Source organism: Halichoerus grypus, chromosome 7, assembly GCF_964656455.1.
Source record: "Halichoerus grypus chromosome 7, mHalGry1.hap1.1, whole genome shotgun sequence".
Taxonomy (NCBI): Eukaryota; Metazoa; Chordata; class Mammalia; order Carnivora; family Phocidae; genus Halichoerus; species Halichoerus grypus.
The window spans coordinates 146,819,091-146,831,907 of NC_135718.1; the positions used below are offsets into that span (position 1 = coordinate 146,819,091).

General features: G+C 38.8%; 1 protein-coding gene across 4 annotated transcripts in view; it reads left to right on the forward strand.

Annotated features, from left to right (window-relative positions):
• The window catches only part of TMCO1 (transmembrane and coiled-coil domains 1), a 59,051-nt gene that overhangs the window by 30,697 nt on the left and 15,537 nt on the right, over window positions 1-12,817 (forward strand). For 3 of the 4 annotated variants that reach the window (XM_078078410.1, XM_078078411.1, XM_078078412.1), the window contains one exon: window positions 4,269-4,413. The exons of the other annotated variant lie outside the window; for it this stretch is intronic. In XM_078078410.1, the coding sequence (XP_077934536.1) occupies window positions 4,269-4,413 (145 nt within the window). The remainder of the gene's footprint in view (window positions 1-4,268; window positions 4,414-12,817) is intronic. 4 annotated transcript variants of the gene reach the window in all.

Here is a 12,817-nt window from a genome sequence, read left to right on the forward strand (position 1 = left end):
TTTCTTGTCTTGGTTATTGTGAATAATGCTGCAATGAACATGAAGTACAGATATTTCTTTGAGATAGGAATTTATTTCATTTCTTTTGGATTTATACCCAGAAGTGGGATTGCTGAACTATATGGTAGTTATATTTTTCTTTTTTTTTTTTTTAAGATTTTATTTATTTATTTGACAGAGAGAGACACAGCGAGAGAGGGAACGCAAGCAGGAGTGGGAGAGGGAGAAGCAGGCTTTCCGCTGAGCAGAGAGCCCGATGCGGGGCTCGATCCCAGGACTCTGGGACCATGACCCGAGCCGAAGGCAGACGCTTAACGACTGAGCCACCCAGGCGCCCCATATATTTTTCATTTTTTGAGGAACCTCTATTCTGTTCCATAGTGGCTGCACCAGTTTACATTCCCACCAGCAGTGCACATGGGTTCCCTTTTCTCTACATCCTTGCCAGCATTTGTTATCTCTTGTCTTTTTGATGATAGCTATTCTTACAGAAGTGACTTGATATCTCATTGTGGTTCTGATTTATATTTCCCTGATGATTAGTGACATTAAGTACCTTTTCATGTACTTGCCCATTTGTATGTCTTATTTAGGAAAATGTCTTTGGAAATCCTCTGCCCTTTTAAAAATCAGATTTTTTTGAGTTCCTTATATTTTGGATATTAACCCCTAAATCAGATATATGATTTGCATATTTTTTCTCCCATTCCATAGGTTGCCTTTTCATTTTGTTGCTTGTGTCTTTTGCTATGCAGTAGCTTTTTCATTTAATGTAGTTGATTTTTGTTGCTTGTGCTTTTGGTGTCATATCCAAAAAAAATCATAGCTAATGTCAAGGAGCTTTTTTCTATGTTCTCTTCTAGGAATTTTACAGTTTTAGGTCTTCTGTTTATGTCCTTAATTCATTTTGAGTTAATTTTTATGAGTGTTGTAAGATAGAGATCCAATATCATTCTTTTGCATGTAGCTGTCTAGTTTTCCCAGCACCATTTATTGAAAAGACTGTCCTTTCCCCATTGAGTATTCTTGGCTCCCTTGTCAAATGTTAGTTGACCTTATATGAGTGGATTGATTTCTGGGCTCTCACTTCTGTTCCATTGGTCTGTGCATCTGTTTTTATGCTAATACCATACTGTTTTGATTATTACAGCTTTGTAATATAGTGTGAAATCAGGAAGTGTGTTACCTCCAGCTTTGTTCTTTCTCAAGATTGTTTTTTCTACTCAGGGTCTTTTGTGGTTCCATATGAATTTTAGGATTGTATTTTCTATTTCTGTGAAAATTGCCATTGGAATTTTGATAGAGATTATATTAAATCTATAAATGGCTTTGGGTAAAATAGACATTTTAACAATATTAACTCTTCGTATTTATGAACACAGATATCTTTCCATTTATTTGTGTCTTTTTCAACTTATTTCCTCACTGTCTTAGAGGTTTCATTGTACAGATCTTTCTCCTCCTTGGTTAAATTTATTCCTGGGTATTTTATTGTTTTTGATGCTATTGTAAATGGATAATTTTCTTTATTTCTTTTTCAGATAGCTCGTTGTTAGTGTATAGAAATGCATAGAATGATTTTTGTATGTTGATTTTGTATCCTGAAACTTCACTGAATTTGTTCATTGGTTCTAAAAGGTTGTTGTTTTTTGCTTTGTTTTTTGGTTAGAATTTCAAGTTGAAAATAACAGAGAATAAAAGATTATATCAGATGACTATGCTGGGTTTGTATGTTAGCAACACGAGGGAGTAGCTTACAGGCTGACTGTATAGTAGGCGAGTCAGAGTGGCAGGCCTAGAGCCGCATGCTGTGTGGAGCATACAACCAGAAAGTACCGGGGCAGCTGCACTTAATACTTCTTGTGAGACAGTGGGAATATCTTCTCCTGAAAAAATTACTACTTTTGCTTTTGTGAAGTTAGTAGAAGAGAATGAAAGTGATTACTTTGAGCAGATCTTTAAATACTTTTGTCATATAGAAGTAAAATCAATTTATGATTGAGCCTTTCCCTGTGTAAATATATACTAGGAAGGCAGTTGGAAGTAGTAAGTGGACAGTCAGACATACAGAAGATGTCAAGAGAAGATTCATTCTCTTCTATATTCTTTGTAGCACAGTTGCCTAATAAGCTCTTTAGAACCACAGTAGTTGATCTGGATATTTAGGGATTTTTTTTTTCCCAGAGACAAAGATGGTATTGCTACTTTTCTTTTCTCTCTCCCTCTGTAGAAACATTCTAAATACCAAGTGGGTTTTTTTTCTTTTTTTTAAAAAAAATATATATGTTTAAATTTTTATCTAAGTTGGTTCCATACCCAAGGTGGGGTTCAGACTTCACAACCCTGAGATCAAGTCACACGCTCCACCGACTGAGCCAGCCAGGCACCCAAGTATTTTTCTAAGAGGGAATTTTCTAACTGTTTTAACTGGAATTAAAGACTTTATTTGGGGGATGCCTGGGTGGCTCAGTCGTTAAGCGTCTGCCTTCTGCTCAGGTCATGATCCCAGGGTCCTGGGATCGAGCCCCGCATCGGGCTCCCTGCTCCGCGGGAAGCCTGCTTCTCCCTCTCCCATTCCCCCTGCTTGTGTTCCCTCTCTCGCTGTCTCTCTCTCTGTCAAATAAATAAATAAAATCTTAAAAAAAAAAAAAGACTTTATTTGGATAATTTAGCTGATGTAGTCATACATTTCTCTAATATTATGAAGTATCACTCTCCTTAATCACATTTTTATAATTTTCATTATTGACTGATTATACTACTTATTCATAGAAAAGTATAAAAGAAGCTAATATCCCCAGGACCTCAACATAAATGCTGATAAGCATTTTCTTACAGCTTTTTTCTGTGTTTCTCTTTTTTTTTTAAAGTTTTTTTTTTTTTTATTTGAGAGAGAGGGAGAGAGAGCATGAGAGGAGAGAGGGTCAGAGAGAGAAGCAGACTCCCCGCTGAGCAGGGAGCCCAATGTGGGACTCGATCCAGGGACTCCGGGATCATGACCTGAGCCGAAGGCAGTCGCTTAACCAACTGAGCCACCCAGGCGCCCTCTGTGTTTCTCTTTTAGAAATATCTCTCTTTTCTATTTTAGAAAAAGTAAAAAGAATACTTTCCAACACTAATAGTATGTTAAAAGTTATCTGAGAATATTGTGTATGAATTTTAAGACTCTGCTTTTTTCATTCACCACTATATACTCCATGAATTTCTATTCAGAAATGTTTAGCCTGTTTAAGAGGTGTATTGGGAGCCTCTGGGTCTTGGAACAGAGGGTTCTTAAAATCTTACTGGTGCCATGGTTCCGAACAGTGATTCTCTGTGATTCTCGGGCGCCTGGGTGGCTCAGTCATTAAGTGTCTGCCTTCGGCTCAGGTAATGGTCCAGGGGTCCTGGGATCGAGCCCCACATTGGGCTCCCTGCTCGGCGGGAAGCCTGCTTCTCCCTCTCCCACTCCCCCTGCTTGTGTTCCCTCTCTCACTGTCTCTCTCTCTGTCAAAAAATAAATAAAATCTTAAAAAAAAAAAAAAAGGAATAGTGATTCTCAAAGTATGGTCTGGGGGTTCCTAGAGCTCTTTGAGACTCTTGGGAAGTCCTTGAGATGAACATTACTGCCAGAATAATTCTAAGATGTTATTTTTCTTTTTTATTCTTATTCTCTTTTTAGCGTACAGTGGAATTTTCCAGAGGCTTCAGGGCTCTATGATGTGTATTATTGCAACAGCCTGAATACTGAAGCAGCTATGAGAATCCAGCAGTATTCTATTAAACAAAACATGAAAGACATTTGCCAAAAGAAAAGAAAAAGCCTTTCTTTTCACTTTGTTTTGGAAAAGATGGTTATTTTTCATAAAAATATTTGTGTTAACATATGAATTTGTTGCCACCTTTTGAATGATTTAGTAAATATTTTTTAACATTCCTCAGTTTTAATTTATAGAGAAGTAAATAGTGATAGCTATAACCTTGAAACAATGTAGGGAATCTCAATTTTTCAGTGTTCAGGGCTTCTGATACTGAAAAAATTAAGAATCACTAGTTTAGAAAAAGATTGATGGAAAAATCTAGGCCTTTCCTTACATCCTTGTTCTTTAGGTCTCTTTTTAGAATATCATTCTTTGTGCTCGCTTCAGCAGCACATATACTAGAATATCATTCTTTGTTTTTTAGAGATCAAGGGACTTAGAGTTCTATTTCTGTCTCAGATTCTTCCCTGGAACTAAGAAGCTTGTCAGTCTTCCAAAAATAACAATTCTTTGTTTTTTCCTTTTTAGATTTGATGGTAGAGTGGTGGCAAAGCTCCCTTTCACCCCCCTTTCCTATATCCAAGGACTATCTCATCGAAACCTGCTAGGGGATGACACCACAGACTGTTCCTTCATTTTTCTGTATATTCTCTGTACCATGTCAATTCGACAGGTGAGTGACCATATCCAGTATTAAATACATACATTCTTCCTTGCTCTCACACCTTAAATTAGCCTTTACTACTTTAATACTAGAAATGTTTTAGAATCCCAGTGGATCCTCTAAAACTGTTTTGTTTATTTATTTGTTTGTTTGTTTGTTTAAAAGATTATATTCATTTATTTGACACAGAGAGAGAGAGAGAGAGCACAAGTAGGCAGAGCGGTAGGCCGAGGGAGAGGGGGAAGCACTCTCCCCGCTGAGCAGAGAGCCTTGCACGGGGCTGATCCCAGGAACCTGGGATCACAACCTAAGCTGAAGGCAGACACTTAACCAACCTAACCTCTAAAGCTGTTTTAAATGTGTATAGGTCTAGATTACTGATCCATTGGGGTGAGAAGTAGCCATAAAACCAAACATGGTTTCCATATCCCATTTTTAGAGCTCTTAGGTTCCTTCTTCATTACAACCATCTAAAGATACAAAAGTGAAGAACGGGTTTGGTCTTCTCAGTATCATTTCTTTTTTTCTTTTTTTTTTAAGATTTTATTTATTTATTTGAGAGAGAGAGATGGAGGGAGGGAGAGCACAGAGGAGAATTAGAGGGAGAAGCAGCTCCCCGCTGAGCAGAGAGCCCAACATGGGGCTCGATCCCAGGACCCTGAGATCATGACCTGAGCCGAAGGCAGATGCTTTACCAACTGAGCCACCCAGGCGCCCCAGTATCATTTCTTCTCTATTATACTCCAGTGCCTTTGGCACTTCAGGAACACAAATAAATGTAATAATTTGATGATTTTAGGTTATTCACAGTTGAGATACTCAAGTCTGTGTTACAGAATTTACATTTGGCCACCATGATTATCACACATTCATAATGAAAAACAGTGAGAGCCAAGACAGAAGTATAGATGGTTGAAAGAGCCCAGAGAGAAACCTAACATTTGATTCGTGGGGGAAAATTCAGGCAGAAAGATATAGAGAATGAAGTAGTTTTTGAAATAGGACTTTAAAAAGTGAGAGGGGTTCATTAAAGTCTCTGGCTTAAGAACTTTTTACATTTCAGCTTTGAACACACTGCCATTGAGCAGGCATTGCCATGGGGAAGTTGGCACATGAGACTTGTATTTCTTCTTCTGAATACTGTCAACGGCAGCAGATTTTTTGGTTGGCCTGGCATGTGAGAATAAGTAGGAAATGGAATTATAGTTTGAAACTTGCAAAGATCTTCATGATCTTACTGCTTAATGTTTTCCCCACCTCATCTCTCATCCAACACTCCAGTCATTCTGACTTGCCTGACAGTTTCCATGTCCCACTCACCCAGATTGACTTTTTGTGAATGCTCTTCCTTCTGTCTGGCTGCCTCCTACCTCCTCCTTTTGTAGATTAAGTGCAGCCAGGTCTCAAGACTTCCTGGCATCATTTTCTGACACTTAACTGCTTTCTGAAGGATAGATGTGAGAGAGGAGCCTGACAAGGTGGAGAAATACCAGAAGACTATCTGAATTGTCTAGCAAAAAATCATTATGTTCTGAACTATTGCCGTGATGAGAGGGATGAAAAAGAGGGGGCAAAGTTGAGACATACATGGAGGTAAAGCAGGAGAAAGGAGAAAGTAACTCAAGTCCCACGTGTGGCTTTGGTGACCAAATGGAGACTAGTGTCAGTAAGAGGGGAGGAATAGAGGAATGAAGAGTAGCTTGGTTAGAAGATGAGCCGTTGGAGATGTTTATAGAGCAGCTAAGTGGGTATGTCCACCAGAAGTTGTGTTCTTGTGTAGCTGAGGTGTATACTACATCTTTCGAAAATGTCTCTGTAGTGAAGCATTTTATTTAGTCTATCTAAACATGAAAACCAAGACAATGACAACATAGATCTCTTTTGTTGGTTTAGCAGTGGTCCGTTGATTTCCAGAATATTGCTCTTAAATTTGATTATTTAAATCTGAAATTTTTAATTGTAGCTTATGTCCAAATATTAATAAAACACAATGATGTATACATTCTACTCTAAGCAGCTAAGAACAATTCTACTTTAAATTACATTCAGATATTACTATTTTATGTGTGATGGCTCACAGTAGTCATTTTAGATGCGCCATTTGCATTGCTACCTAGAAATCACTGTCTGAAACTGTAGAGTTTTTAAAATGAAAGAAATGTTAAGAATGATCATTGAGAAAGTTCAGCTCAAGCTGGTCTTTAAACTCCTTTCTGTTATTTCAGAGAGTCTGGTGAGGTGTTTCTTTAGCAGTTAATTTTATCAGGAATGCAATGCTCATTTACCATGGCGGTCAGCAAATTTTTTGTTAAGGTCTGGATCGTAAATATTTTTGTATTTCCTTTTCAGACCAGACCATACACTCTGTTGTAACTACTCAACTCTGCCGTTATAGTATGAAAACAGCCCTAGACAGTATGTAAATGAATGAGTGTGGCTGTGTTCCAGCAAAACTTTATTTACAAAACTGGGCAAGGGGCCAGCCATAGTCTGCTAATCCCTGAAGGTTCAGGCAGAGACGTTGTAACTACTCAGCTCTGCCATTATAGTATGAAAGCAGCCACAGACAATGTGCAAATGAGTATGACTGTATTCCAATAAACCTTTATTTATAAAAACAGGCAGGGGACCAGCATGATATGCTAACCCATGAGAACCATAGTATATAATATGTGCTATAAAGTTAAAATAGGAACAGTAGATCCTAGACTGGCACAGCTTAATAAAATAATTGCTTACTGAGTACAGAGAAAGGGAGGAAAGGGGCAGCAAACCCCCCCCTCCACACACACGCATATAGTCAATGTGTTTTGAGCCAGGAAGAATGCATACTCATAATTTTTTTTTAAAGATTTTATTTATTTATTTGACAGAGAGAGAGACAGCAAGAGAGGGAACACAAGCAGGGGGAGTGGGAGAGGGAGAAGCAGGCTTCCTGCTGAGCGGGGAACCTGATGCAGGGCTCGATCCCAGGACCCTGGGATCATGACCTGAGCTGAAGGCAGACGCTCAACGACTTAGCCACCTGGGCGCCCCCATACTCATAATTTTTATTTCTACTTGTCCCATTCCATGCACTGATATTAATAAGAGAAAAGTATAGAAGAGCAATAGTACTGCATAGCTAATATAACAGTGTTGTATTTGAAAGATTTCTTTCTTTTGCTATATAGTTTTCTTCCCCAAGATCAATGGTGAGTTCTAACTTGTTGCTGCATCCTGAGTGGTGCTCGTCTTGGGTGGTTAATTTTATTACTCCAATTTTAAACAAGGTATTCTAATATATTTAAAGTCTTAGAAAAATTACCAAAGCGACCTACTTTTATAATTTTTTATTTTACTAGCTGCATATGGTTTCTGTACCTGTTCCTCACTAATTGTTGTTAGCATATGTACTGGAGGATTATGAACTTCTATCCAGTCTGACATACCTTAGCATTTGAAGTGTTACTATGAAAAATATGCTTGTCTTTGAATTAAAATGCTTGTTTTATTTCCATGTTTTGTTTTGTTGTTTATTTACTTTTTAGGATCTTAGGTTACATGGTAATTGTGAAGATGCCTGTGAAGTGAGCAGCCATAAAATAGGAGGCTTTCAGAAATTCAAATTATAGACGTACTATGATTTCCCCAGTGAGGCCATTCTTAGGCAAAGAAGTAGGCCACTTGGTTTCAGATACACACTGTGGCATAAAGTAGTTTTAAGAGAGCATAATGAATTGGGGTTTTTTGTTTGCTTGTTTGGGGATATAAAGTGGAGTGAGTGATGGGGAAACTAATATAGAATGATTCAAGTTTCCATAATGATTGGTCATATTCTTCATTATAGGAGCTTTATCTGTTTTTGTCTACTTGTTATTTTTATATTTTCTCCTTTCCTCTCCAACTCTTTCAAGGTAGTGATTTCTTAATTGTTTGTATATACCTTAAAGTATCTATGTACCTATGTCTAGTACATAGTATGCACCTGAGAAGTGTATGTTAAACGAATAGTAGGTGCTACACCAAAATAGGAATTTATAAACTTGGCAAACTGGGGTTATACCACTTTTTATTCCCAAGAGCAAGGTATGAAAATGCATGTTTCTGCCATCCTCACCCACAGAAATTGCTTTTGAGTTTTTACGCATCTGATAGATAAGAATTGCTACCTCATTGTAGCTTTAATTTGCATTTTGGATTGAGCGTCCCTGTTTGTCTAAGAGCTGTTCATATACTCTTTTCTTTCTTTGGTGGCAAGAGACTTTGTATGCCTTTTGCCTATTTCTCTATTGGGTTGTTGGTCTTTTTCTGAATTTTTAGCTCCTATGTAGGAGATTAGCCCTCTCTGGGTGCTGTAAGTCGCACATAATTTTTCCAGTTTGTCATTTGTGTTTCAGTTTTACTTACAGTGGTATTTGCCACACAAAATTTTGTCTGCTGGATTTTTTTTTTCTTTTTCGATCAAATTTGTCTTTTATGGCTTTTGGATTTTGAATTATGGTTAGAAAGTTCTTCTGCACTCCAAAGTTACAAGGAAATTCATCCTTGTTTTCTATTAGTACTTTTTTGGTTTCATTCTTGCATTTAAATGATGAGCCAATCCATTTGGAGTTCATACTGGTGTACCTTATTCTTTTTTTGCTCTCTTCTACTTTGCCAACTGTTATGTGATTTTTAGGAAGGAAAACATAAAAACATGGAGTCATTTGAGATCACAGTTTGCCTACCTTTTTTTTTTTTTTCAAAAACTAAGAAGCTAGAAGGTCAAAAGAATACAGTGAGGTGAATGATTGGTCTTGAATCTGGTATGCATGTGAATATGACAAATCCCTGCCAACAGCCTAGTAGTATTTTGTCTGGAGTGCCTATCTAAATTCACCTTTGAGGGGCACCTGGGTGGCTCAGTTGGTTAAGCGACTGCCTTCGGCTCAGGTCATGATCCCGGAGTGCCGGGATCGAGTCCCGCATCGGGCTCCCTGCTGGGCGGGGAGTCTGCTTCTCCCCCTGACCCTCCCCCCTCTCATGTGCTTTCTCTCTCTCTCTCTCTCAAATAAATAAATAAAATCTTTAAAAATAAATAAATAAATAAATAAATAAATAAATAAATTCACCTTTGAAATGTGAAGGTCTGTTCAGTCCCGGTGACAAGTGTTTGAGTGGAGGCACTCCTCCTTTCTTCACACCTTGTTTAGATAAGAGGTCTTTTGAATTTTTTTTTTTTTTTAAGATTTTATTTATTTATTTGTCAGAGAGAGACAGAGCACAAGGAGGGAGAGCGGCAGGCAGAGGGAGAAGCAGGCTCCCTGCTGAGCAGGGAGCCCGATGCGGGACTCGATCCCAGGACCCCAGGATCATGACCTGAGCTGAAGGCAGATGCTTAACCGACTGAGCCACCCAGGCGCCCCTAGATAAGAGGTCTTTTGAAATGTGCTAGTGTCGTAGGGTGGGCTAGGCAGTGTGATCTGAACCCTTAGAGTAAAAAATGTGGAGGAGTAGGCCAAACTATAAATGTCATGCCTCGAGAGTCTCAGGGGGTTAAACTTAACCAGTGTGACTGCCTGTGGTAGCCGTATTCCTGCAGAATCCTCCAGCTAATCCTCTCGTATGTCCAGACGCTACTTTCTGGTTTCCTATATTCAGTAATTCCAGTGCTGTTAATCTTTCTCGTTTATTGTGTTAAAATAGACATAAAACTTGCTATTTAACCATTTTCAACTGGACAGTTCTATGGCATTAAGTAGATTTACATTGTTGTACAACCATCACCACCATCCATCTTAAAACTTTTTCATCTGGGGCACCTGGGTGGCTCAGCCGTTAAGCGTCTGCCTTCGGCTCAGGTCATGATCCCAGGGGCCTGGGATCGAGCCACTCCCCTGCTTGTGTTTCTGCTCTCGCTATCTCTCTCTCTCTCTGTCAAATAAATAAATAAATTTTTTTTTTTTTTTTTTTTTTTTAAGATTTTATTTATTTGACAGAGAGGCACAGCGAGAGAGGGAACACAAGCAGGGGGAATGGAAGAGGGAGAAGCAGGCTTCCCGCGGAGCAGGGAGCCCGATGCGGGGCTCGATCCCAGGATCCTGGGATCATGACCTGAGCCGAAGGCAGACGATTAACGACTGAGCCACCCAGGCGCCCCTAAATAAAATATTTTTTAAAAAATGTTTTCATCATCCTACATTGAAAATCCTACACTGACTCTCCATTACCCCTACCCCTCAATCCCTGGCAACCATCATTCTACTTTCTGTCTCTGCAAATTTGACCACTCATTTGTGGATTTGATTTCATGTAAGTAGAATCATATAATATTTGTCCTTTTGTGACTAGCATGTTTTCAGGGTTCATCCATGTTGTGCCATGTGTCAGAATTTCCTTCCTTTTCTAAGGCCAAATAATATCTCATTGTGTGTATAGACCCCATCTTGTTTATCCATTCATCTGTCAGTGGACACTGGGTTGCTTCCACCTTTTGCCCGTTGTGAGTAATGCTGCTGTGAGCATGGTATATCAATGTCTGTTTGAGTTCCTGCTTTCACTTCTTTGGGGTATATACCCAGAAGTAGAATTGTTGGGTCATGCTGCAATTTTATGTTTAATTTTTTGAGGATTCCCCAGCTGGTTTCACAGCTACTGCATCATTTTACCCACGACTGTTCATCTTAAGCCTTCAGTTCACCACCAACCTGAGACCATGTATTAAAGGATAATTTTTCATGTTTTCGTTTCAGTGAATAAAACTATAATTTCATTAGCTCGGGGTTAATTTTTATGCTAAACATGTAAAAACCATGTATATTTTATGCAGGTTACCTCTAGCTTTGGGGGTGGCCTTGCTTGTTTTAACAGAGAAGTCTTCTGATAGTAAATTAGAGTATAGCATCTAGGAGAATGAGAAACATTTCTGTTATTAGTGCCTTGAAACTGTCAGTAGTTTAATTGCTAAAGTGATTAGATACTTTGACCACGGGGTTTCCTGAATTTATGTTTTTAAAGTCTTTTATTTGTGAAAGATTACGACTGTATTTACATATATCAGTAACATCTCTATAGTGTTAACCAGAATCCACTTCCTTTACTAAATGTGAGTGATGGTGTTATTAAACCAACTAGCTCTATTCCCTTCATGACAATAATGCTCCCCTTATTATGATGGGGGTATAATATTAGGATGAATTAAGGGCATCTCTCTGCTTCAGTCATCTTCCCCCATCCTTAAGAGATCATTATCACATTAGTAATAATTCCTTGATAGAGTATTCATTTATTTACTCAACAAAATTGAGCACAGACAGGGATCAGGCTCCGGGCTGGGTGCTTATTATACAGTTTTAAACAAAACTGACACATAATTATGGTCCTTGACTTCATGGAACCTTTGTTTCTTTTGAAATTAAAAGGTTAATTTTTCTCCCGATAGCTTCACTTAAAAAATCATTATCAAATATGAGGGTATAGAAATACATTTGGGGCGCCTAGGTGGCTTAGTCGTTAAGCGTCTGCCTTGGGCTCAGGTCATGATCCCGGGGTCCTGGGATCGAGCCCCACATCGGGCTCCCTGCTTGGCGGGAAGCCTGCTTCTCCCTCTCCCACTCCCCCTGCTTGTGTTCCCTCTCTGGCTGTGTCTCTCTCTGTCAAATAAGTAAATGAAATCTTTAAAAAAAAAAAAAAAATTAAAATTTTTTTTTTTTTTTTAATTTTTAATTTACTTATTTGAGAGAGTGAGTGAGAGAGAGACACAGAGAGAAGGAGTAGGGAGAGGGGCAGAGGACGAGGGAGAAGCAGACTCCCCACTGAGAAGGGAGCCAGACGTGGGGCTCGATCCTGGGACTCCAGGATCATGACCCGAGCCGAAGGCAGACGCTTAACCGACTGAACCACCCAGGCACCCCTAATATTATTTCTATTATATTAGTCATTCAGAGTAGAAGCAGATGAAACCAAGGTTGAACTTTGAACCTAAACTAACATAATTTTATGATGTATTACTAGTTCACGTAAGTATTTGTGAATCTGGTTTTCATCTTGCACATATTTTTTCCCATGCTAGGATGTTATTAATTAAATGATTGACCATTGCCTTAAGAGGTTTCAAGGGAAAGCAAAAATAATGCTATACTGATCATATAATAGATTTTAAGACACATTCCTATTTGAGAAACTTTTTTTTTTAAAAGATTTTATTTATTTATTTGACAGAGACAGCGAGAGGGAACACAGGCAGGGGGAGTGGGAGAGGGAGAAGCAGACTTCCTGCTGAGCAGAGATCCCAGGACCCTGGGATCAAGACCTGAGCCAAAGGCAGAAGCTTAATGACTGAGCCACCCAGGTGCCCCCCTACTTCAGAAACTTTAAAGTGATGGGGAGAGAGGAGGAATGCATTGGAAGGTTGAGGAGGTACAGTGTTTGGGGTAAAACACCAGTGTTTGAA